The sequence below is a fragment of the Canis aureus genome, chromosome 28 (genome assembly GCF_053574225.1).
Source record: "Canis aureus isolate CA01 chromosome 28, VMU_Caureus_v.1.0, whole genome shotgun sequence".
In the NCBI taxonomy this organism is placed as follows: domain Eukaryota; kingdom Metazoa; phylum Chordata; class Mammalia; order Carnivora; family Canidae; genus Canis; species Canis aureus.
In genome coordinates this window covers 38,516,861-38,541,499 of record NC_135638.1, presented here as the reverse complement: position 1 = coordinate 38,541,499, position 24,639 = coordinate 38,516,861, and the positions used below count along the sequence as shown (strand labels likewise).

The 24,639-nt window shown below is 34.4% G+C and overlaps 1 protein-coding gene across 11 annotated transcripts in view; it reads right to left on the bottom strand.

The window, feature by feature from the left end:
* Nucleotides 1-24,639, bottom strand: part of PXDNL (peroxidasin like) — a 429,362-nt gene that overhangs the window by 75,135 nt on the left and 329,588 nt on the right. For all 11 annotated transcript variants that reach the window (XR_013367442.1, XR_013367443.1, XR_013367444.1 and 8 more), the window contains 2 exons: nucleotides 11,173-11,285; nucleotides 8,441-8,597 (listed from right to left, as the gene is read on the bottom strand). Coding sequence is in view for 8 of the 11 variants with exons in the window: in XM_077876968.1 (XP_077733094.1) it covers nucleotides 8,441-8,597; nucleotides 11,173-11,285 (270 nt within the window). In the remaining 3 variants the exon portion in view is untranslated. The remainder of the gene's footprint in view (nucleotides 1-8,440; nucleotides 8,598-11,172; nucleotides 11,286-24,639) is intronic.

The following is a 24,639-nucleotide window of genomic DNA, read 5'->3' as shown; positions in this document are numbered from 1 at the left end:
GGATTACATAGTACCATATAGAATATATATCATATACTATATAATACAGTGTAATATTAAAAGATTATATATGCATATGTCTATAAGTATATATGTATGTTTACATATTTTGCAACAGAGGAACACAAATAGTATTCCACATTTGGTTTTTATTTAAAAATTCCTTTATTTTAAGACAATGTATATATATACTAGATTGGTTCATTGTCCTAAAAAGATCACTAACATAAAAAATTTCAAGAAAAAAATACCAGTGATTTACATATTATTAGAAAGCCAGTAAATCAAGGTTTCTGTGAAAGACATTCTTTATAAACTAGATTATGGGCAGTAGTTATGAGTTGGAGTAGTTATGAGTTGGAGTAGTTATGAATTGTCAATTCAATTCAGTCTTTATCATGACCACAATATTAAAGCTCCAGAAGGTCAGTTTTACCTCTCACAGTTCAAAAATCACACTGGATTAACTATACATTAACGAAAGATAATTGAGAGAAAACAAAGACAAAGTGATTAATTTGATTATATGAAAATTAACAATTTCCATTCAAGGAAAGACATAAATAAAAAAGTAAAAAAGTCCTAGACAAATAACATAATAGGTAAAATATCTATAATTTCTAAACTGATACAAAGTTAATATTCTATTTTATTCAAGAGATTCTTGAATGCATTAAGAAAAAATGCATATAGGCAAGTTATAAAAGAGGAAAGTTATTAAGTTACTAAGTATATGACAGATGTTGAAAACCACTTAAAACCTAGAAATAAAATTTAAGATATCAATGAAGTACCATTTTGTGCTTATTCTGGCAAAAATAAAAAAGCCGATTACTGTCAAGTTTTGGCAGGGGTGAGTGTACACCAGTAAGCTGGTGAGAACGTAGAATTGATGCTCCTATTTCCAAGATTTTGTTTAGGGATTTTATATATATATATATATATATATATATATATATATATATATATATTTTTTTTTTTTTTTTTTTTTATTTATTCATGAGAGACACACACAGAGAGAGAGAGAGAGAGAGAGAGAGGCAGAGACACAGGCAGAGGGAGAAGCAGGCTTCACGCAGGGAGCCCGATGTGGGACTCAATCCCGGTCTCCAGGATCAGGCCCTGGACCGAAGGCAGCACCAAACCGCTGAGCCACCCGGGCTGCCCAGGATTAAATATTTTTGATTTTGTTTTTACTTAGTAAAATGACATATGTGCACCCACCACCACCACTTAGCAATCTCATTCCCGTATAAATATCTAGAGAAATTCTTATGCAAATCCATAAGGAGTATAAACGAGAATGTTCAATGCAACTTTGGAAGGAATTAGGGAAAACTGTCAGCAATGGAAGTGTGGGTAAGAAAAATGTGGTGGATGTACGGTATGAAATAAAATGCAACGTTAGAATCAGCCGGATGGACACATGCATGGATGCTAAAAAAGAGTGCCTAATGTAAAAATCAGAAAGTTGAAAGAGATTACCATAGAATGATTTAATTAAATATATAATAAATGCATTATAGTTGTTACATAACATAGCATGATGGGAGTGGGGTATTGGCTTATAAGGAGATGGATTAATTAATCGATCAGTTAAGCAATCAATCAGTATAATTGCCATGATTATGAGAAATCCTAATATTCTCAGTACACCGGACATGATATACTTTGCAATAATTCAAAGGTAAGTCAGTAAGAAAGAGCCTACTGAATTTGTTACTTTTACTTGGAAATAAAGAAACCAAGATCAATCAAATCAATCTGTGCCAGCCTGTAGGCTCACAAGATGTTAGCCTTTTCTCTATTGTTCTCCTTTCAGTCCTTCACTTGTGAACTTCAAGTGTAGAGAGTGCCATCAATGATGTGTTCTTATTCATGACAATTACTGCCATTGGATCCTTGTACCTGTGTGCATAATATGCAATCAAAGGTCTGTCAAAGGTTGTGTGTAGGACTGAGTTATCACACAGCAGACAATGCTAGCCAAAACTCAAAAGGCTATTCACTGTGGCAGACAGAACTTGGAAGGAATATTTAAATTTTGGAAAAGTATCAATTAACATGTTAATCTGATTTTATATGTTTGATAATTTTGCTTTTATTCGGTTTATAAAATAGTTTTAGCTATTATGGTTGTATAGAATTTACAAGCATAAGGAGTTTTAAACACCTATTCTTCATCTTTTGACTCATTCATAAAATGGAAATAGTTAAGACTTGTTCAACATATGGTTTAACAAAACATATAGTTGGGCCAAATATGATTATTAAATAAAACAGGCATGCAAAGTTCTTTGAAAATGACATGTCACAATGTAAATATAAGATGCCTTTCAGTGACTATTATGTTCTAAACCCCTAAGTAATCCATATCCTCACTAATTATCCATTGCGACTGTGTTGTCCTGTCATTTCTTCAACTCGACCTCCTTTTACTTTATTAATAAGAGACCAACAAGTGTGGAGATGTGAGATGGAGAGGAAAATAACAAGAAAAGTAACACAATATGTAAACATTGTCTAAAATAATTAAATTCTGATGTGCACAAATAGAAAGCATATAAAAGCTGTTTGTTCACAGATTATTAAAAGTACATTAAATATGTAGCATGTTCACACAGAAAATATTTGTGGTAACAATAACTCTTTCTCACTTATGTCATTTAAATTATGAATTTTTTAAGGTCTCATGGTTTTATGATAAAATAAAACTAACCTTTTTATTATTCATTTAGTCTCAGTACTGTTTTCTTTGGTGTGGTACAAATTGCAAAAAAGATTTCCATAAATGTTTCCAGAAGAGCACTGTGTTATGCAAAATGAATTCAGTTTATTGGGGCACATTAGAATCAAACAACACTGTTAATATTTTATTTGTCTTAAAAACTACCTCAAGAAATGTTGTAGGGATAGAATGATAGGAACATTGAGTATATATTCCATCTTTTAGTGCAAAATTTTGCAGAGGGGAAGGAAGAACTAGATCATCTTCTTTTGTTAAGTCTTGGGGTTAAAAAAGGAGAAAAATCCTCAGTAGGGTTACAAAATTAAGCATTTTTAGAGTTGTATGATGAGCATCTCCTTTCAGTTCTGTCCATGTATCTCTGAGACTCTACACCTCCAAGGAACATAAAGTCGAAAGATAAATTTGAGTCCTTTCAGGAAGGGGGAGCTTAGGTATAATGGTCCACCAGCTGCTGTGTGCTCACCCTGTCATCGCATGGCTGACATGGGGAGGATGGGGTGCGAGAAGCAAGGCCTTGAGGAGGGACATTGAGGCAGGACACCTGAACCCCTACCATCAATCTCACCACAAAATATCTAGACCTCAATAAAAACCAAGTCTCTTGGAACACCTGGATGGCTCAGTAGTTGAACATTTGCCTTTGGCTCAGGACGTGATCCCAGGATCCTGGATCGATTCCACTGCAGGCTCCCTATGGGGAGCCTGCTTCTCCCTCTGCCTGTGTCTCTCCTGTCTGTCTCTCTCTCTCTCTGTCTCACATGAATAAATAAATAAATCTTTAAAAAAAAAACAAGTTTCTTTCACAACTCAATATTCTTAATCTCACCCTCCCTCCTGTAGAAAAGAACCAGATAATGTAACCATCATAACTAAACAGGCCTTACCACATGAAATCTTCCCCTAAAGAGAACAAGCAACCCCTGACACTGGAAAAGGCTGTCCTAGGAAACGGTACACTCCCACAACATACAAATGGGTATTAACGACTGCCTTTGTGAGATAATTTTCTTTGAATGGCATCAACTCTGCCTTACTCATCATTTTGTGTCATTAGGCATATGAATGGGTTCATCATCTTGCGGCTCCTTTTGGTTTTTCCTTTGTTTTTTATACTTGAGATATGTCTTTTATTTTGATTATTTGCTTTCCTTAAAATTTCTTGACTATCCAAACACTACTATACTACAAATCTGTTCTTGAAACTTAATGCTATTTTTTTTTGAAACATGTGGCTTATCTCCAGATAGACATATGTGTTCAGTATAGATTTTATGTGTAAATGGAGGGGAATGTGTTCAATATGGTTAAAAGTATTATGAATATACGTACACATATGTTAGGTATATGCTGTTGTTTATAGAGATATTTCACCATTTATTATATTATTCAAGATTGTTGAGGTAAACAATTGTTGTGTATCTATTATTATGTAAATTATATCATAATCACAGTAAATAAATATACTAAATAGCAATTGAAAATGATTTAATATCAATTTCATTTCATTGATATAGCTGAGTAAATGTAATTAAAATTTTCTGATACTTCATAGTTCACTCATTGTCCAACTGCAGTGGTTTTGAAACAGATGTTTTATCTAGACAATGACAAATATCTGGATTAGAATGTCAAAAAATCAGTGAGTTATTCTTTCAGAATTTCCAAAAATAACTAGTTCCCAAAGGAATTAAATAAATTAATTGATAAATAGCACTTGGAACACATGGTAAATGGCCTATAAATATTAACTTATTTTACTAGTAGTATTATTATCAGAATAATACAGGTTATTTACCTAACATAATAGGAAAGAAAGGTCTAATTTAAAGTCAACTAATGCAATCTTTTAATTCTCATTTATAACTTACTGGGTTGTGTACATAGTCAAAGTAGAGAGTATTCTAAGTGGAAATGTCATTTAGAAAAGCGATTGCAAAAGTCTAAATGACCAAAGAATGAACTATGAAAAAAGATATAATATGGAGAAATGTAAAAGAAGTAATATTTGAAGAAAAAACTGGTGAGACATGCATTTAGAGTAAAGAAGGAGAAGGGAACAGAAAAAATCAGAAGAGATTCTGGTTTCCTCCTTTTAGAATATGGATCGTATTAAAGGACTGCCAGGAGAGTACAAGGTCTGAGGTGAAAATGAAGAGTTCAATTTAGAATACATTCAAGATCAGTTTTCAACATGTGGAATTGCAAGGCCTGTGATTCATTCAAAATGAAATGTTCAACACACAATACTCAACTCAGAATTTCAGAGAAGAAAATATTGTTTAGATTTATTTCTTTATCATTACAAATAGTATATACATAATATTTGTGCTCCAAAATTTTCATTTAATCAATGCTGTGTCACTATTTCACTTTTAGCCTGGTCCACATATTATTTCAACATCTCAGTAGTAGACATGTCAACATGCTCTAAAGTACTTCCTCACTACTGCTGCACATTTGAATTCTATGGTAGAAAAAGAATTTTTATGCCAAAGACTCTTGAGAGTGTCCAGTCCCACATTTTTAAGAAATGAGAAAATTAATTCCAATTATGAGAAAGGTATCCAAAGTTGCTGAGATCAATAAAGGTAGGTTTAATGACTTAACCCAGGGATTTCCCCACTATCTCACACTGTTAATATTCAATAAAAATGTTTTATGTCAGGGCAGCCCTGGTGGCACAGCGGTTTAGCACCGCCTGCAGCCCAGGGTGTGATCCTGGAGACCCTGGATCGAGTCCCGTGTCGGGCTCTCTGTATGATGCCTGCTTCTCCCTCTGCCTGTGTCTTTGCCTCTCTCTCTGTCTCTATGAATAAATAAATAAATAAAATCTTTAAAAAAAAATGTTTTATGTCGTTAGACTGAATCATTTTCACAAGCAAGAAATGAGTCATAAGGATATGCTGTATGAACTTCATAGCACTTAAGAGCACATCAATACATGTAGGCAGTATTAAAGTAAATTATGTTTTGAACAAAAATTGTGAGGTTTTATTTGGTGTAAAGTAATAGGTGTAGCTTTCATATGCAAACTATCATGCAGAGAAAGAAGTATGCAGATATAAGTAATATTTGCCAATACGAAATACTTTGAGGATATCCTAAACCAAAGCATAGGCTCCCAGTAAATACTATTATCATCCTTACAAGTTTTTAAAAATGTATTAAGACTATTAAAAATTTATTACATCTATGAAAAAAGCTCCTTAAAAAATCATAACTTTAGGGACTCCTTTCTTTTGCTATTATAAATGCCTTACTTTCAACAACACTCATTCAAATGCATGGTTTATATATATATAATGCCCAGATTTTGCTTAAATTGTTATTGTGTATTTTTATTATTTTAGATTACTTTCTATGGTTGTATTCCCAATACAGAATAGAAACTCAAAAGGCATGATCCTCTTTCATCACTTCTTACACAATGTGTGGAGTTACAACATTCCATAACTGCTTAATTGGGGCATTAAGTTTGGAAAGTCTTCCTATAATGCATGGTCTTTTCCTTTTAATTAGGGATAACTGGTGAAATGAAAGGGTCAAAGTCATAAAATGTCCCATAAGTGATATTTTATATTGACACATTTCCTTCTATTCAACTAATTTGTAGAACACACACACACACTTAAATCTTAAATTTATTCAAAACTTTAAAATTTATATCTTCATACTTTCTTCTCTCTATAAAAATATTTCTAACATCATAGAATTTACTTGGTACGAGATACAAATATAAATTAACTTACCCTTATATTGATATAAAAAAAGGTGTCAAGAGCAAAAAACATATTTGTTTTCTTGACTGAATAACTTATTTTTTGTACTATTTTATCCCTATAGCCTGACTTTCTGCTTTCTATACAATAGAGCAGAATATTGGTAAATGCTACTTATCACTGTTTTAAAATCTAGTAAATAGAGTGACTAATACGCTTTGATCTAAATGTTTTACTTTTAATGTGTATATATAAAATGATTAGTTAAATTTCAGTCTACCACAATGAAATTCTTATGCTGGAGGTTCTAAAATGTTGACCACCATGACTAGTGTTTGTGTGCATGTGGCTGAGCAAAACAGAGACAGGGAGAGAATAAGAGGCAGAGAGAGAATTATGTTTTTTTGTGTGTGTGTGTTTGTTTAGTGCTAAAGATTTCTAGCATCTCTAGTACATAAAAGATAGTAATTTAAATTTTATAATAAGTTTTTTGCAAAATGCTTAAGAATATTTTTTCATAGATTTCATTAATAATTAAGCAGCAGAAAAAGAAACACAACTATCATGGATTTTAAATCAAGAAAAACATGAACTCATAGTAAATGGCAAATAAGGCTAAGACTATGTAACTTTAAGAAATTCTATATGATAATTTTTGACCCTCATGGAATAAATATTCACTGGTTACTAGCTACATTGTTATAATTTTAAGAGTGATATTCTACAGAGAATACTTTTTTATCATACAGTATAATAAATATGTAAAGATTGGTGCACCATTAAGGAAAATATATACTTTGTATAGAATACCCAAACGAATGGATAGTTGGAAATTTGACTTCTGGAGAAAATTTGCAAGTGTAAGACTATGAAACTATTGTATTATATGATAGGGTGATAGTGACATCTTTAAGGATGATTTAATTAAATAAATCTATTTTTTATCCAGGCCTGTATTTATAATGAGAAGAGTTACCCAATAGTTTTAGAGACCCATAAGAGCTAGAAAAACTAAAAGGGAAAAAATTAATCTGTAAAACCCTATTTATGAAATCTGCCCATTTCTAAGGAAACCAAAAAGCAGGCAAAGCCCAAAATAGTACTCCATATGCTTGTAGCTGAACTCATTTATTTCAACTGCTGATTGTCAATAAGGCAGAAGCTCCTAAACCCATCCACAAAAAAAGCAACCCTGATGTCAATTCACATGTCCCTGCATGCTGTACTTTTCTTGAATGCTTTCCCCATGTGGAGAACATGCCAGTCCATCATCATGGCCAGTCCCCATTCCCATACCCACAGCTGAGGTTTTCACTCAAGTCTGCCTACAAATAGACTCTCTCGATTCCAATACAAACTGATTGATTGAAGGAAAAAAAAGGGATTTTGTTTTTTGTAAAACTATGACAATTTTTTAAGCAGTCACTATTTATAAACTGGCAGAAGGTTACAGCTAAACAACCAGACAGATGACAAAACATAAAACAATGGAAAGTATGTTGACCAATTATAAATGCTTCAAATATTGAGGTATTTGCTCTTATAGTGGCAAATTTTACCTAGAAGTTTGACCAATTGATTGGTTTTTAATTTTACTGTAGAACTAAATATACCAGGTCAGAGTAACTCCTACATGTTAAATTCCATTTGTCTTTAAATCTCTGACTTCACTTATATTTAGATATGAATGTATCTTACATTCTATAATTTTCAATTCCTAAGAAAATGTGATATACATTTGCAAATCCTTCCTATTTATGTTTGCTTTTGGCATTGTTAGTTTTGGTGTTTGATACCCTGTAACGTAGCTTACACTTAAGAGCTTTGATTTAAACAATTAAAATAACTTTGATTTAGTATCAACATGTTAAAACAGAAAAAACATACAGGGGAACTTGGGTGAGGTGAATCAGGATTGGAAGTAGACTCTGTCAAAGACATTTATTTGAATTGCATGAGGAGCCATACTTACCTACAACTGTGAGAAACATGTTGGCTACAACAAGGCCAAAAGAATTCTGAGCCACACATTCATATCTTCCTTGGTCAGCTTGCCCTGCATCATAGATGGTTAGCATGCCGTCCCCACTGACATGGAATTTACCACTTTCAGTAATCTGAACACCTGCCTAGGGAGTGAAAGGATTATTACTGGAAGAAAATGTGATTCCCTAAAAAAATGACATCTTACATTTTGTTGGATATAGCTTCATTTGTTCAACAAATATCTACTGAGCATCTACATATCAAGCATTAGATGAGGTATTTTATGAATCTAATGAAGAGAAGAAAAGAGAGTGAGAGAGAAAGTGCTTTCCAGGAAGTATGGTTTATCTTTCTTTGTAATTATAATAAATATGATACTCAAAATTCAATTATGTATTTAATATTATGATCATTTTAAAATCATCTTTCCAATGGATGACTATATAGTTTATTCATATTTTTCTTACTTCCAGAAAAGAATTCTGACAACAATAAAAATAAAATTTGAAAGGAAGGAAAATTTTCATAAATCTACCACCTAAAGCATCAAAATATTTTAATATTTTTGCTTTCTATTTCTTTTTTATATGTACTGCAAAGCTTTATATATCAGTGTTTCTCAATTAAATTATACCTTAAGAAGATAAAATGACCACATTTCATATGAAATATTATTAAAATGTATTCAGTTATAATTAGTATGGATTTATGTTCTTCACTATTATGCTGTTAATTCTTAAAAAGAAAATGAAATTGGATTTCTAAGAGTGCATTAGAGTGGAGTAGGGGTAGAGAGGCTTCTCGCTTACCCCTCCCCAAGAGGCTCATAGGAAACCGAGGATGGGAACTGCTGTTTCAAAAGAACTCATACCCCCGTGATGACTAGTAGGCCAGAATGTAACCAGAAAGGTTCAGAGTGAAAAAATGCTTTATAGGTCTTCAGATTCTCACAGTAGCCTTTGACCACTTCTGGAAAATAAGTCTAAGGTAATAGGTGGCTAGTAACTCAGGGTAGGAGATGAGAGCAAGTAACAGAACCTACCAAGTGGAGAGCAAATGGAAAAATACGAAACATAAAGAAGCGATAAGTGACCTGGTGCACAGGCAGTAAGGCCCATGGAGTCTTTCCTTTAGGAGTACCTCTTTTCACTTCCTCTTGCTGGACCATCATTACATCTTCTTTGCAGATAAACTCCCTATCTGCTCTCCTATGTACTGCCAGAACTCTCAGGCTAAACCTATAGTTCTATAGTTTCTGCTTAGAGTCTCCAAGCTATCAGATAGTTTTGCAATAAATTCCTATCTGTTTATTTTGGGAGTAGCCTAACTCACATCCATTGTCACCTTGTGAATAGAAGATTATTATAAAGATTAAAAATGGTACTGCACTCTCTGTGTGACTATCATAAATAAATTAAAAAATAAAAAAATGGTACTGTATACAAAATGTCTGGCATATAGTCATCCCTCAATCAATTCATTTGGGACTAAAAGCTACCTTTTAGAAATTAGACTGAGCTATTTTTCTTATACGATTATATGATACATTATTTAATATAATGTCAAATAAGGCCTAGAGACTGACCAAAATGTGTACTTTTCACACTTCTTATTTTTAGTATAAAATATTTGAATTATATAATATTACACTTGAAAGAAATTACAAAAACTAGTCAGACTATTTAAGAGTACATGAGCCTAAGGTTTCAACTTTGAGACCACTAAATTTATTTTTTATAAAGAACTGAATATGATGCTCTGCTACGGCACAAAAAAAAAATGAACCACCAAAACTAAGGCCTTGTTGCTACATGGCAACAACAAAAATAAACCAAGTGTTTTTGTAAAATAACTTTGTAAATTTTCACAAATTTTACTTTTTGTCAAAATTTTCCATAAAAACTGTCATTCTGATGTATGCAATTTCATTTATTTTTTAAAAACATCAGAATCTGAGGGGCTCCTGGGTGGCTCAATCCGTTAAGCATCTGCCTTTGGCTCAACTTATGGTCCGGGGATTGAACCTTGCACTGGGCCTCCTGCTCAATGGAGACTCTACTTCTCCCTCTCCTTCTGCGCCACCCCCCTCTCTTGCTCTCTCTCTCTCAAATAAATAAATAAATTAACTTAAATTAAAAGAATATCAGAATCTAAGATCAATCATTGCATTTTTGATAAAAAATTAAAATGAAAGAAGTAATTACTTTGAGAGAATATATAGCTTAAAGACCAAAGGAAGTAAAATATGTAAATAAGAAGATTTATTTCTTTAAAGTCACTCAACTTTTGAACTTACAGGACTTTTTTCATGTCACTTTGTTTTAATACCAAGTTTTTTTTTTTTTTTTAATACCAAGTTTTTAATTCTTGTTTCAGCTAATGCCCTACTTTTAATCTACTTTTGAGTTATTAATTCAAAATTATTTCTTGTTAGCCACTAAAACTCTTAATTTATATAAGACAAAATAAGTTTTTCCTTAGAAGAATTTAATTATGCTTATGAAGCTTTCATCACTAAGCAATGAGAAAGGATAAATTTTATCAAAGCCCTGAGCCAAATCCAGATCTAGTCACTTAAAAATAATGAACAAAGAAGAAACAGAAAAAAAACTTGTTTACAAGAGTAATAAATCAATGTGAGAATCACTACTTCTTTTCAGTGTGTCAGTACATTTGTCAGTGTTTTTAATATTACTGTACCTTTAGTTGAGATCTTACCTTGTTCCAGGTAATTATGGGCTGTGGTTCTCCTTCAGCATGACACGAAATGTTTATATTCTTTCCAACCTCTACACTTGTATCCTGAGGTAGTTGAGTAAGCACTGGGAGAGCTGTGGAAACAAATCAAAATGATGTCATGTCGACACCATTTTTGTCAACCAGCCACATCTAAGCCAAATGGCATAAATCTGGAGATGATACTGGTTAGCCACACTAGTGTTTTAAAAAGCAATTACTTGAACACCAGAGAGTGTAATAAATACCAAAGGCAGGGTACTGATAATTAGGATAGAGATGAGAACAGAAAATAAAAGAGGAAAAGAAATATACAAAGCCTTTAATCTTAATACTTTAACCCTAACCTTTAACCTTAAATATTTATAATATTTATTTCTTCAGCTGAGTAGTATATATAAGGATTTTTACTAATCTTTTTCAATATCTTTCCAAAGTCTGAAATAAAGATACATGGTAACATCAAAAGTTTATTGCTGGCTAAAATAAAGAGATTCAATCTTACTTTATTTCCTTAAAAAGCGTAGTATTATGACTCACCTAATATGAAATAGGTCATTGAAATAAACTTAAAACTATTAGGGAAATTAAATTCAAAATATCTTTTCAATACAAAACATAAATTTTTAGGAAAGAAATAAAATCTTTTTACTAAAGAATTCTATCCAATATATAATGTCTTATAGAAACTAAAAGAGTAGGGTATGTTTCTGACTCTTTTTAGGAGGTTTACCTTAAAACCAAAACCAGATAAAGATAGTACCAAAATCAAAAAGAAAAAAAAAAAAAAAGGAAACCCTATAGACCAGTACCTCTCATGAATATAGATACAAAAATCATTCATACATAAAGTATTGGCAAATAGAATTCATCAATATAAAAAGGTTTATACGCCATGACCAAAGAAAGTTTACTCCACAGATAGAAGCCTGATTCAGTATTTGAAAATCAATCAAAGGAATCTACTATACTAACAACTAAAGAAGAAAAGTCCTCATAATTTCAACTAGTGCAAACGTGTTTGACTAAACTTAACACTTACTTATGAGTAAATAAAATCTCTCAGAAAAATAGCAATAGATAGTTTACACAACTTGAAAATGAACATAGATGGGAAGATGGTGGAGGAAAGGGAATCCTAGTCCTGTTTGGTCTCTGGAATTCAGCTAGATAGCTATCAAATCATTCTGAACACCTGAAGACTCAACCAGATATCTAAGAAAAGAGTTGCTGCAATTCTACATGCAGAAAAGCAGCCACTTTTTGCAAAGTAGGAGGTGTGGAGACATGAATCCGATGAGATATATCAAAAGATAAACCTTGGGGAAGGGAGCCAGTGATATAAGCAGCAGGGTGCAAAATTGGAATGTTTATAAGTCTACACTGGTGGGGGAAGTCCCTGCCTCAAAGGTGCTCAGGTAGTGAAGTGGGGCAGAACCTTGGATGGGACAGTATGGTCTCAGGATCTCCAGGGTCACAGAAAGAACAAGGGTGCCTGAGTGTGGCAGGGCTCCCAAACATCAGAATGGGGAAGCCAGCTGCAAACCCAAGCTCAGGAATAAGTTTTCAGCTTGGTATTGTCATAAACCACACAACCACTGCATGGCTGGGTGACCACTCTCTGAGCAAGGAGCCTATTAAGAAGCAGAACCGCAGGGAGACCTCTCCCTCCGTGGAGGAGCACTGTGGTTGCATGCTGCAGGACTCTGCAAAGTTTAGAGAACTCGAAATGGGGTCTCCTTCCTGAGATAAAAATGCTTGGGCACAGGATGGGTAAACACAGAGTGTGGAGGGAAACGAGGGAGACAGGAGTGATTGCTCTTCTGTGAAGGCTCACTGAAGGCTCCAGGGCTGGAGATTGGGTACCACCATTATTCATTTCCATCCCCCAAAGAAGTGCTGAAAGCCTTTGGGGAATAAAAACCTCATAGAGCAATCCAGAGCCACTTATGCTGAGCTGGGCACAATGGCAGAAGAGGTGCAACTATGCCCAGCACAGACATCTGAGAATCAGTGCAACAGCACCCCCCCCTCCAGAAGACCAGCAGGATCATCTGGCTAATACCAAGTTTTCTGATCATATAGAACTGCAACGCTCCAGCACTATTTCCAGGAAAATAGTATATAAAATTTATGTTTTTTTCTCATGATTCTTAAGTGTTCCAGTTCTAATTTTTTTTCTTTCCTTTCCAGCTAATTATTTTATCAAATCTTTTTTTAATACTTTTTTTTAATTTTAATTTTTACATTCTTCACTTTTGGCTCCCTTTCATTGTATTCAATTGTATTTTTGTATATACATAGGCTTTTCTTTCTTTATAATTTTGGGATCTAATTACTTCTTAACAATCAAAAATTATATTTATATAAGGTTGATATAAAAAAGGTTATTAATGAGATGCAACCAAAAATGGAGGCACCAACTGCTAGGATAAATGAGGCAGAAGAGAGAATTAGTGATATAGAAAACAAAATGGTGGAGAAGAAAGAAACTGAGAAAAAGAGATAAACAACTACTGGACCATAAGGGGAGAGTTTAAGAGATAAATGATACCATAAAGTGAAACAATATTAGAATAATCAGATTCCCAGAAGGAGAAAAAAGAGAGCAGGGGCAGAGGTATATATACCTGAGATATTATAGCTGAGAATCCCCCTAATATGGGGAAAGAAACAGGCTTTCAAGTCCAGGAGGCATAGAGGGCCCTCCTCAAAATCAATAAAAATAGGTCAACACCTCAACATATGACAGTAAAGCTTGCAAATCTCAGAGACAAAGAGAAAATTCTGAAAGCAGCTCAGGACAAGAAGTCCTTTAACTACACGGGTGGAAACATAAGGCTGGCAGCAGACCTGGCAGGCCAGAAAGGACTAGCATGATATATTCAGGGTGCTAAATGAGAAAAACAAAACAAAACAAAACAAAAAACAGACAAGAATACTTTATCCATCAAGGTTCTCATTCAGAATAGAAGGAGAGATAAAGAGCATCCAGGACAAATAGAAACTAAGACTTTGTTATCACTAAACCAGCCCTGCAAGAAAAATTAAAGGGAAAGAGAGAGCCAAAAGTAATGGAGACCTGAAAGAAACAGAGACAATATACAGACAGGGACTTTACAGGTAATACAATGGCACTAAATTCATATCTTTCAGTAGTTACTCTAAATGTAAATGGGCTATTACTATCAAGAGACAGGGTATCAGATTGGATAAAAAAAGCAAGACCAATTGATATGCTGTCTAAAAAAGAGTTATTATAGACCCAAAGACACCTCTGGATTTAAGGATTGGGGATCCCTGAGTGGTTCAGCAGTTTAGTGCCTGCCTTCAGCCCAGGGCATGATCCTGGAGTTCCGGGATGGAGTCCTGCATTGGGCTCCCTACGTGGAGCCTGCTTCTCCCTCTGCCGGTGTCTCTGCCCCCCACCCCCCGTCTCTGGGTCTCTCATGAATAAATAAATAAAACCTTTAAAAAAAAAAATAAAGTGAGGGGGATGGAAAACCATTTTTATGCTACTGGGCATCAAAAGAAAGCTGAGGTGGCAATCCTTGTATCAGACACATTAGATTTAAAACTAAAGACCATTCTAAAAGATGAGGAAGGACACTATATCATAATCAAAAGGTCTATCCAACAAGAAGTTCTAACAATTATAAATATTTATGCTTCTAACATGGGAGCAGCCAATTACATAAACCAATTAATAACAAAATTAAAGAAACACAATAGTATTACAATAATAGTAGGGGACTTTTGTTAAAGTCCCTCACTTCAACGGACAGATCATGTAAGCAGAATTTCAAGAAGGAAACGAAGGCTGATGCACACTGGACCAGATAGATGTCACAGATATATTCAGTGTATTCCATCCTAAAGCAACAGAATACACATTCTTCTCAAGTGCACATGGAACATTCTCCAGAATAGATCACATACTGAATCAAAAATCAGGTCTCAACCAGTACCAAAAGACTGAGATCATTCCTTGCATATTTTCAGATCACAATGCTTTGAAACTTGAAATCAATCACAAGACGCAAGTTGGAAGGAACAAATGCATGGAGGTTAAAAAGCATCCTACTAAAGAATGATTGAAGAACAATTTTAAAAATTCATGGAAACAAATGAAACAATGAAAATGAAACATACCTATTTAAAATCCTTGGGATGCAGCAAAGGTGGTCCAAAGAACGAAGTATATAATAATACAAGCCTTACTCGAGAAACAAGAAAAGTCTTAAATACACAACCTAACCTTACATCTAGAGGAGCTGGAGAAAGAACAGCATATAAAGCTTAAATGCAGCAGGAGAAAAGAATTAATAGGATTAAGGCAGAAATCAATGAAATAGAAACTAAAAGAACAGTAAAACAAATGATCAAAACTTGGAGCTGGTTCTTTGAAGGAATTAATAAGATCAATAAGCCCTCTGGCCAGGCTTATCAAAAAGAAAAGAGAAAGGACACAAATAAATAAAATCATAACGAAATAGGAAAGATCATGACCAACACAAAGGAAATACAAACAATTATAAGAACATATTATGAGCAACTATATACCAACAAATTAGGCAATCTGGAAGAAATGGATGCAGTCCTAGAGACATTTAAATTACCATGAAGAAATAGAAAACCTGAATAGACCCATAACCAGTAAGGAAATTGAAGCAGGAGATTTTTGAATCTCCCAACAAACAACAGTCCAGGGCTGATGGCTTCCGAGAGGAATTCTACCAAACATTTAAAGAATTAATACCTATTCTTCAGAAGAAGTTGTTTCAAAAAATAGAAATGGAAGGAAAACTTCAGAACTCTTTTTATAAGGCCAGTATTACCTTGGTTCCAAAACCAACAAAGACAACACCAAAAAGGAGAATTATAGACCAATTTTCCTGATGAACATGCATGCAAACATTCTCACAAAATACTGGCCAATAGGATCCAACTGTACATTAAAGGATTATTCAACACAATGAAGTGGGATTTATTCCTGGGCTACAAGGGTGGTTCAACTTCTGCAAATCAATGTGATACAGCACATTACTATGATCTGTATCATATTAGAACCATATGATCCTTTCAATAGATGCAGAAACAGTATTTGACAAAGTACAGCATCTATTCTTGGTGAAAACTCTTCACAGCGTAAGGATAGAGGGAACATATCTCAATATCATAAAAGCCATATACCAAAAAACCCACTGTGAATATCACTTTCAATGAGGAAAAAATGAGGGCTTTCCGCCTAAGGCCCACTCTCACCACTGCTATTCAATATAGTACTAGACATCCTAACCTCAGCAATCAGACAACAACAACAACAACAACAAAACAATAAAAGGCATCCAAATCAGCAAAGAAGTCAAAATTTCACTCTTCACAGATGACTTGATATTCGATGTGGAAAACCAAAAGACTTTACCCCAAAATTGCTAGAACTCATACAGGAATTCAGCAAAGTGGCAGGATATAAAATTGGTGCACAGAAATCAGTTGCATTACTATACTAACAATGAGACAAAAGAAAAAGAAATTAAGGAATCGATCCCATTTATAATTATACCAGAAACCATAAGACACCTAGGAATAAACCTAACCAAAGAGGCAAAGGATCTATATTCTGAAAACTATAGAATACTTATGAAAGAAATTGAGGAAGACACAACGAAATGGAAAAACGTACCATGCTTATAGATTAGAAGAACAAATATTGTTAAAATGTCTATGCTACCTAGATCAAAATATACATTCAATGCAATCCCTATCAAAATACCATCAATTTTTTTTCACAGAGCTGGAACAAATAATCCTAAAATTTGTATGGAATCAGGACCCTGAATAGCCAAAGGAATTTTGAAAAAGAAAACCAGTGCAGATGGCATCATAATTCCGGATTCAAGCTGTATTACAAAGCTATATTCAAGACAGTATGGTACTGGCACAAAAACAGACACATAGATCAATGGAACAGAATAGAGAACCCAAAAATGGACCCTCAAATCTATGGTCAACTAATCTTCAACAAAGCAAAAAAGAATATCCAATGGAAAAAAAAATCTCTTCACATTGGTGTTGGCAAATTGGACAGCCACAGGCAGAAGAATGAAACTGGACCCCTTTCTTATACCATACACAAAAACATACTCAAAATGGATAAAAGATCTAATTGCAAGACAGGAACCCATCAAAACCCTAGAGGAGAACACAGGTAGCAATATTGACAATAGCCAAACTGTGGAGGAAGCCAAGATATTCATAGATGTATGAATGGATAAAGAAGGTATAGCATACATATACAATGGAAAATTTACCGATGAATGGATAAAGAAGATGTGGCATGTGTATACAATATTCAATGGAAGATGAGGCATTTATATACCACTAAGTCATCAAAAAAATGAAATCTTACCATTTGCAATGATGTGGATGGAACTAGAGGGCATCATGCTAAGTGAAATAAGTCAATCAGAGAAAGACAATTATCATATGATTTCACTCAGATGTGGAATTTAAGAAACAAAACAGAGGATCATTGGGAAAGGGATGAAAATAAAACAAAATGAAATTAGAGAGTGAGATAAACCATAATAAGAGACTCTTAATTACAGTAAATAAACTGAGGGTGGCTGGAGGTAGGGCATGGGGGATGAGGTAACTGAGTGATGGGCATCAAGGAGGGCATCTGGTGTAATGAGCAGTGGGTGTTATGTACAACTGATGTATTGAAAGTATAATCCACCAAAGGAAAAAAATAATAAACTGAATTCGATCAAGAAGAATATAGGAATTTCCTTAATTTAAAGATGACACTAACCATTTAATCTGTCAGTTATACTCTTGGACATTTATCCCAGAGAAATCAAAATTTACACAGAAGTCTGTACAGGAGCTTTACTAGTAGTAACCAAATATTAAAACCCAGATGTCCTTGCATAAGTGAATGATTCAGCAAACTGCGGTCTATTCACATCATGGCCTACCACTCAGCAATAAAAAGAATATTTGATAAATTATTAAATGATTTGATAATCAAAAGAACAATTGCTAACACATAAAATCTGGATGAACCTCCAAATAATTATGCTGAATGATAAAAGGTCCCAAAAGGTTACATACTATTTGATTCTACTTATATAACATTGTTGAGACAATAGAACTAAAGAAATAGAGAACAGATCAGTAGTTGCCAGGGTTTTAGTAGGAGTGTCTGCAGTTTGACAATGAGTCTGGATCTCTTTGTGTTATTTCCTACAATTAAATGTGAATCTACAATTATCTCAAAATAAAAACTTTAATTAAAATAAATCAACAGTGATGCCTGGGTGGCTCAGCAGTTGAGCATCTGCCTCGGGCTCAGGGCATGATCCCGGAGTTCCGGGATGGAGTCCCACATTGGGCTCTCTGCATGGAGCCTGCTTCTACCTCTGCTTATGTCTCTGCCTCTATCTCTCTCTCTCTGTTTCTCTCATGAATGAATAATAAAATATTTTAAAAAAATAAAAATAAGGTAAAATAAATCAACAATGTGGACATGCAAGGGAGTAATACACACCAAATTCAGGTTAGTGACAAGTAGATTGGAGTTGAGAACAGAAAAAAACAAGCAATCTTTAAGTATATTTGTAATGTTTATTTTTTCATTTGAGTAGTGGTCATAAGGGCTTTTCATCATATCTTTCTTGATGGCTTTTTATATGACTAAAATAAAAATATACAGTAACATCAGAGATTTATTATGAAGATGAAAAATACTGTTCTTGGGCAGCCCAGGTAGCTCAGTGGTTTAGCGCCACCTCGGGCCCAGGCTGTGATTCTGGAGACCTGGGATCAAGTCCCACATCGAGCTCCCTGCATGGAGCCTGCTTCTTCCTCTGCCTGTGTCTCTGCCTCTCTCTCTCGCTCTGTGTCTCTCAAGAACACATACAATATTTTTAAAAAATACTGTTATTTTAAAATTTTTAAAAAATATTTTATTTATTTATTTGACAGAAAGAGATAGCGCATGCAAGCAGAGGTTGTGGCAGGCAGATGGAGAGGGAGCCTCAACATGGGCTCCATCCCAGGACCCTGAGATCATCCTGAGCTGAAGGCATATGCTCAACCAACAGAGCCACCCAGGAGCCCCAAAAGATACTGTTCTTGAAGTGAGAATTGTATTTCGTTATAATCCAATCTTACATTATATTTGGGTTTGGTAAATCTATGGCTTATAGATTCCTGACAATGAATAGTGGACACCTCAGGAGGGCTAGTGACTCTAGAAGGCAGTGACCTTCCTGATTCACCCAAGGGATCTCTAACTAACACTTGGCATCGTGGCCTCCATTATCTGACATTCTGTATCTCCAACCATGTTCACCTCCTGTCCCAACAGCTACTCATTACTACCACATATATGCCATCACTTACAATTTTCTGAAAATATCTAATACCACACCCTACAGCAAAACCCTCTCTCTCTCCTGCTCCAACATATCATTTTGACACTATCTAGATTGCTAGGAACTTTCCTCTTCATTCCTGTTGATCAACCCTGTCTAGTATCATTTTCTTCCCTTTTCAATCAAGATCCTAAGTTTCATCATCTCTACCAGTTACGTTCCCAAACTCTCAACTCCTTTATCCATTGTCTTTCTGTACAACACATCTGCACTGTGTTCTTCATGCCTGTCCTTCAAAAATATCTGGAATGATCATGTGTCCTGGTTTATTAGAGACAAACTGCCTTTGTCCTTTCAGATCCTATCTACGATAAAAAATCCATCTCTCATCACAACCTTCTCCTACAAAACATCAGCATTTTCCATTCCACAGATGCATGGAAAAAAACAAGCCAAAACAAGCCATTAGACTATAAATCCTTTTATTTCCTACACTCTTCTTTCATAGAGGTACTTCTCTATACACCCATTCCTAACTGACCTTCTCTCGTCATCAAAAGTGAAGAAATGCCTCTCCTCTTAACGTTAAGGCAAATTGCATCATTGATTTTGCAAATCCCATCCCATCTTCCCACCTGAGAGATCTTGAAACAGCCATCACTCACTCTATTCCTTCTTTCTGCCTTCTCATCAGAAAATACCTCAGAAAAATAGGCTCTTCCCCTTATTTGACGATATCTCTGACTCCTCTTCACTGTTATCTTCTTACTGCTTGCCTTCCCAAAGAAATTTTTTGGAAAAAATAGTCTCTGCCTATCTGCCCCCCAGCCCCTTTCCTCTGAAGCTTACTTTCCCTTGATTGCAAGAAAATTATTCTTCAGGCCCTTAAATTCAGAATCTGGAAAAAAAATGTCTTTATTAAAAGTACCTTTGCATAGCTTTTGACCCATTTGATCACTCTTTCCTCTTGGAGATAATTCTTAGCTGTTGGGATTCCTTTCTCCTCTGAGTTTCTGTGTCATACTAGGCATTTGTTATGGTACAATTCACACCTTTATTTCTTCTACATTACAAGGAATGCCCATCCTTGGCCCTCTCATCTTCTCACTCAAACTTCCCCCCTGGTTCTAATTCATAATCATAGACCATACAATTTAGCTTCATGCTCATAAATCAACCACCTTAAAGACATCTACTTTCAATCCCAACAAGTATACTAAATGCAACTTTTTCTAAACTGTACTCATTATCTCTCTCCATTTGCTAATTTATCTGCCTTTTTTGCTATTGAACTAGGAATTTCTTCATATATTACAAATAATTTTTAAAAACTTGTCAGTTACAAATGTTGCAAATATCTTTTGTGTCTCTTTGTAAAAGTGAATGGAAGATACAAATTTTAACATAGATGACTTATCAGTCTTTTCTTATAAGATAGTGGTTTTTTTTTTTTAATTTTTATTTATTTATGATAGTCACACAGAAAGAGAGAGAGAGAGGCAGAGACATAGGCAGAGGGAGAAGCAGGCTCCATGAACCGGGAGCCCGATGTGGGATTCGATCCCGGGTCTCCAGGATCGCGCCCTGGGCCAAAGGCAGGCGCTAAACCGCTGCGCCACCCAGGGATCCCAAGATAGTGGTTTTTATATTTTGCTCCAAAAATCCTCCTGTGGGCAGCCCGGGTGGCTCAGCAGTTGAGCACTGCCTTCAGCCCAGGGTGTGATCCTGGAGACCCAGGATTGAGTCCCACATCGGGCTCCCTACATGGAGCCTGCTTCTCCCTCTGCCTCTCTCTCTCCATGTCTCTCATGAATAAATAAATAAAATTTTTAAAAAAAATCCTCCTGTGCTACTATTATAAAAGTCTTATTTTTTAATTCAGAAATATTTAAATATTTGTTTTTTAATATTAATTTTTAATCCGGAATTGATTTTGGAGTATAAAGTGAAGATATCATTTCATGTTTTCCCTGTGACCAGTTGCCTAACACTATTTATTGAGATCTACTTTCCACAAGGGAGCAGTGCCACCACTGTAATGAGTAACGTCTTTCCTTCTGTTCCATAGGTCAATTTGTCAATCTCATGCCAAAAACACAATATGTTAATTATGACAGATTGATAACATCTTGCTATTAGATTAGATTATCTTAGTTATTCTTAAATATTTACTCATTTTAATTAACCTTTCATTTTCTACCAAAACCCTTCCAAGATATACACGGGAATTGCATTGACTAAAAATCAACATTGGAAGGACTAACGTCTTTACAGGGGGATTTATCTTCTCAATTTCTTCCAACAGCATTTTTTTTCCTACAAGCTGTGCACATCTTTTGTTAGATTTATTTATTTGTTTTAAATTTCATTTTATTGTGGTAAAGACACTCAACATTTATCCACCGTCTTAAAAATTATTGGTTACTAATCAAAGGCCATAAAGTTTCAGTTAAGCAAGATGAAGTTCTACACATATGCAGTACAATATTGTATGTATAGTCAACAAAATGTTAGATTTATTTTTAACTAATTTATACTAATTTATACTTTCTTGCTATTTTAAGAGGTATTATTTTTTTAAAATATTATATGTATGTATATCTTATAGGTATATTATAGGTATATTTTAAAAATAAGATTAGGTATTCTCTTCATTACTGACTTGTAGAAAGAAAAATATTTTTATTTATTAATGTCAACTAATGATCGTGGTAAACTTTTATTGTTTCTGATAGTATATTTGTAAATATTTCTGAATTATGTATGAGGAAAATTCTATTACAAAGAAATAATAAAATCATATTTATTCTTTCTAAATTCATAACATTTGTTTATATTTATTTTCTTTTTGCACAGGCAAGGACCATCCATTACAGTGTTGAGTAAATGCAATCTTCTTTCTATTCCCAAAGGAAATATTTGTAATATTTTATCTTGAAAAGCATTTTAAAAAATGTTATCTATATTATCTATAAAAAGCTTTTTTAGTAGAAAACAGTTTAGTTGTTTATTTCCATATGGCTAAGATCATTTCTTAATAATGAATAGGTGATAAATTTAATGAAAAGTTTTGTCCTTATCTATTTATTAATATCATAATTTGTCCTCCATTAATCTATTAATGTCATCGGATTCAGTTGGTCATTATTTTCTATAGAGATTATTTTGAATTTTTTCTCACAGTATTCTTTATTAGTTAAAGTTGAGAACTACTCCCTGTTCTATTTTCTGTAATAGTTTTTATAAGGCTGAATTGATCTTAGAGTATTTAGAGAATTTGTCTGCAAAATAACTGCCAGAATTTTTAAAATTCTTTTCTTATCTTTTATTTTTATTTAAATAATTAGTTGATTTTCTAACTCCACCTTTTTCACTTTCCTGATTTGAAACTTATTGCCAGATCTTTTTTATTTTTGCCACTTACCCTTGATATTTTGCGAGATATATAAGAATATTATAACTATCTTTATTCCAATAATCACTTTCCTAACTGATATTCCATTGTTAGGTAGTATTTAATTATGTGGTTTTTATTTAGTGTCACATCATAACAATTATTATTATTACTATTTGATGCAGAAAATATTATAATATTACCTATATATTCAGCTGTTTCTTTGTTCACCTTTGATTCTTTTTTGAATATCATTCTTTTAAGATCTTTCTTTTCTTTATGAATTTCCTTTAGAAATTTCCATTAAGTAGTATTATAGTTGCCAAACATTCTCAGTTTACTGAAAATATCTTTATTGAGCCCTTGTTCTTGAAAGATTGATAGTTATATAAAACCAGATTTACTGTTATGTTTTCTAAGTTACTTTGAAGGTTTGATTCCAACATCTTGTTTCTTCTGTTACTCCTGATATGAAACCTATTGTTAATTGTTTAAGATCTTATTTATTTATTCATGAGAGAGAGAGGCAGAGACATAGGCAGAGAGGAAGCAGGCTCCATGCAGGGAGCCCTATGTGGGACTTCATTCTGCAACCGCAGGATCACACCCTGAGCTGAAAGCAGATGCTCAACCACTGAGCCACCTACATGTCCCAAAACCTGTTGTTAATTTAATTGATATAGGTGATTTGCCTTTCCTCTCTAACAATAATACCACTACTGTGAACTACCCATTGAATGAGGAAACCATATCAGCAGGGGCTTTGGAATAATCAGCTGTGAGAAAAAACAATTAAGGTTAAAAGGCCACATGCTGGGCAGCCCGGGGTGGCTCAGCAGTTTAGCAGCCCCCTTCACCCAGGGCATGATCCTGGAGACCTGGGATGAGTCCCACATTGGGCTCCCTGCATGGAGCCTGCTTCTCCCTCTGCTTGTGTCTCTGCCTCTCTCTTTCTCTCTCTCATAAATAAATAAATAAACTCTTTAAAAAAAAATAAAAGGCCACATGCTGAAGCTGGGTCCAGGGAAATAAGCAGTAGGGGAATCTTGATATGATCTCTGAATAATATTCATATGATGCTGGAGAACCAGCCACGCAGAGGACCTTGAGGATCAGACAAGACCTAGCAGCAACAAAAAGGAGAGAGCCATCTTGCCATTGGCTTCCCATCAGTGAACCTGTCCCTTTCTCTCTGCTCCTTCTTGGCCATCTCTAGGCAGGAAGAATTGAATTAAAAAGAAGTAAGTATACAAAAAACTAAACCTTGTCTTTTCCCACTCCCTACACTCAGATGGACACCCCAACCTACTGCAGTCACCTGCTCCAGCCTGTACTGAGAGAAGGCCAGGAAAAGAACTGTGGGCATTATACATTGTGAGATTTAAGTATTGAAAAAAAAGAGGTGGAGCCTTGTGGTTTGGGGACATAAGGGTGGCATTTCCATTTTTTATTAAAAAAATGGTCCACTGGCAACAGGGAGGATGAGAAACAGAAATGTACTACTAGTTTTGTTCATAAAACTACCATTCGTTTTCAGTAACATTAGGAAAGCACTAAAGTCCACTCCACCAAAAAAAAAAAAAAAAAAAGCTGGAGGGGGGCTACATAAAGCAGAGAAGATCTAGTAGAGATGTGTGTGGAAGAGGCTATGACACAGATCTCAAGAAGGGC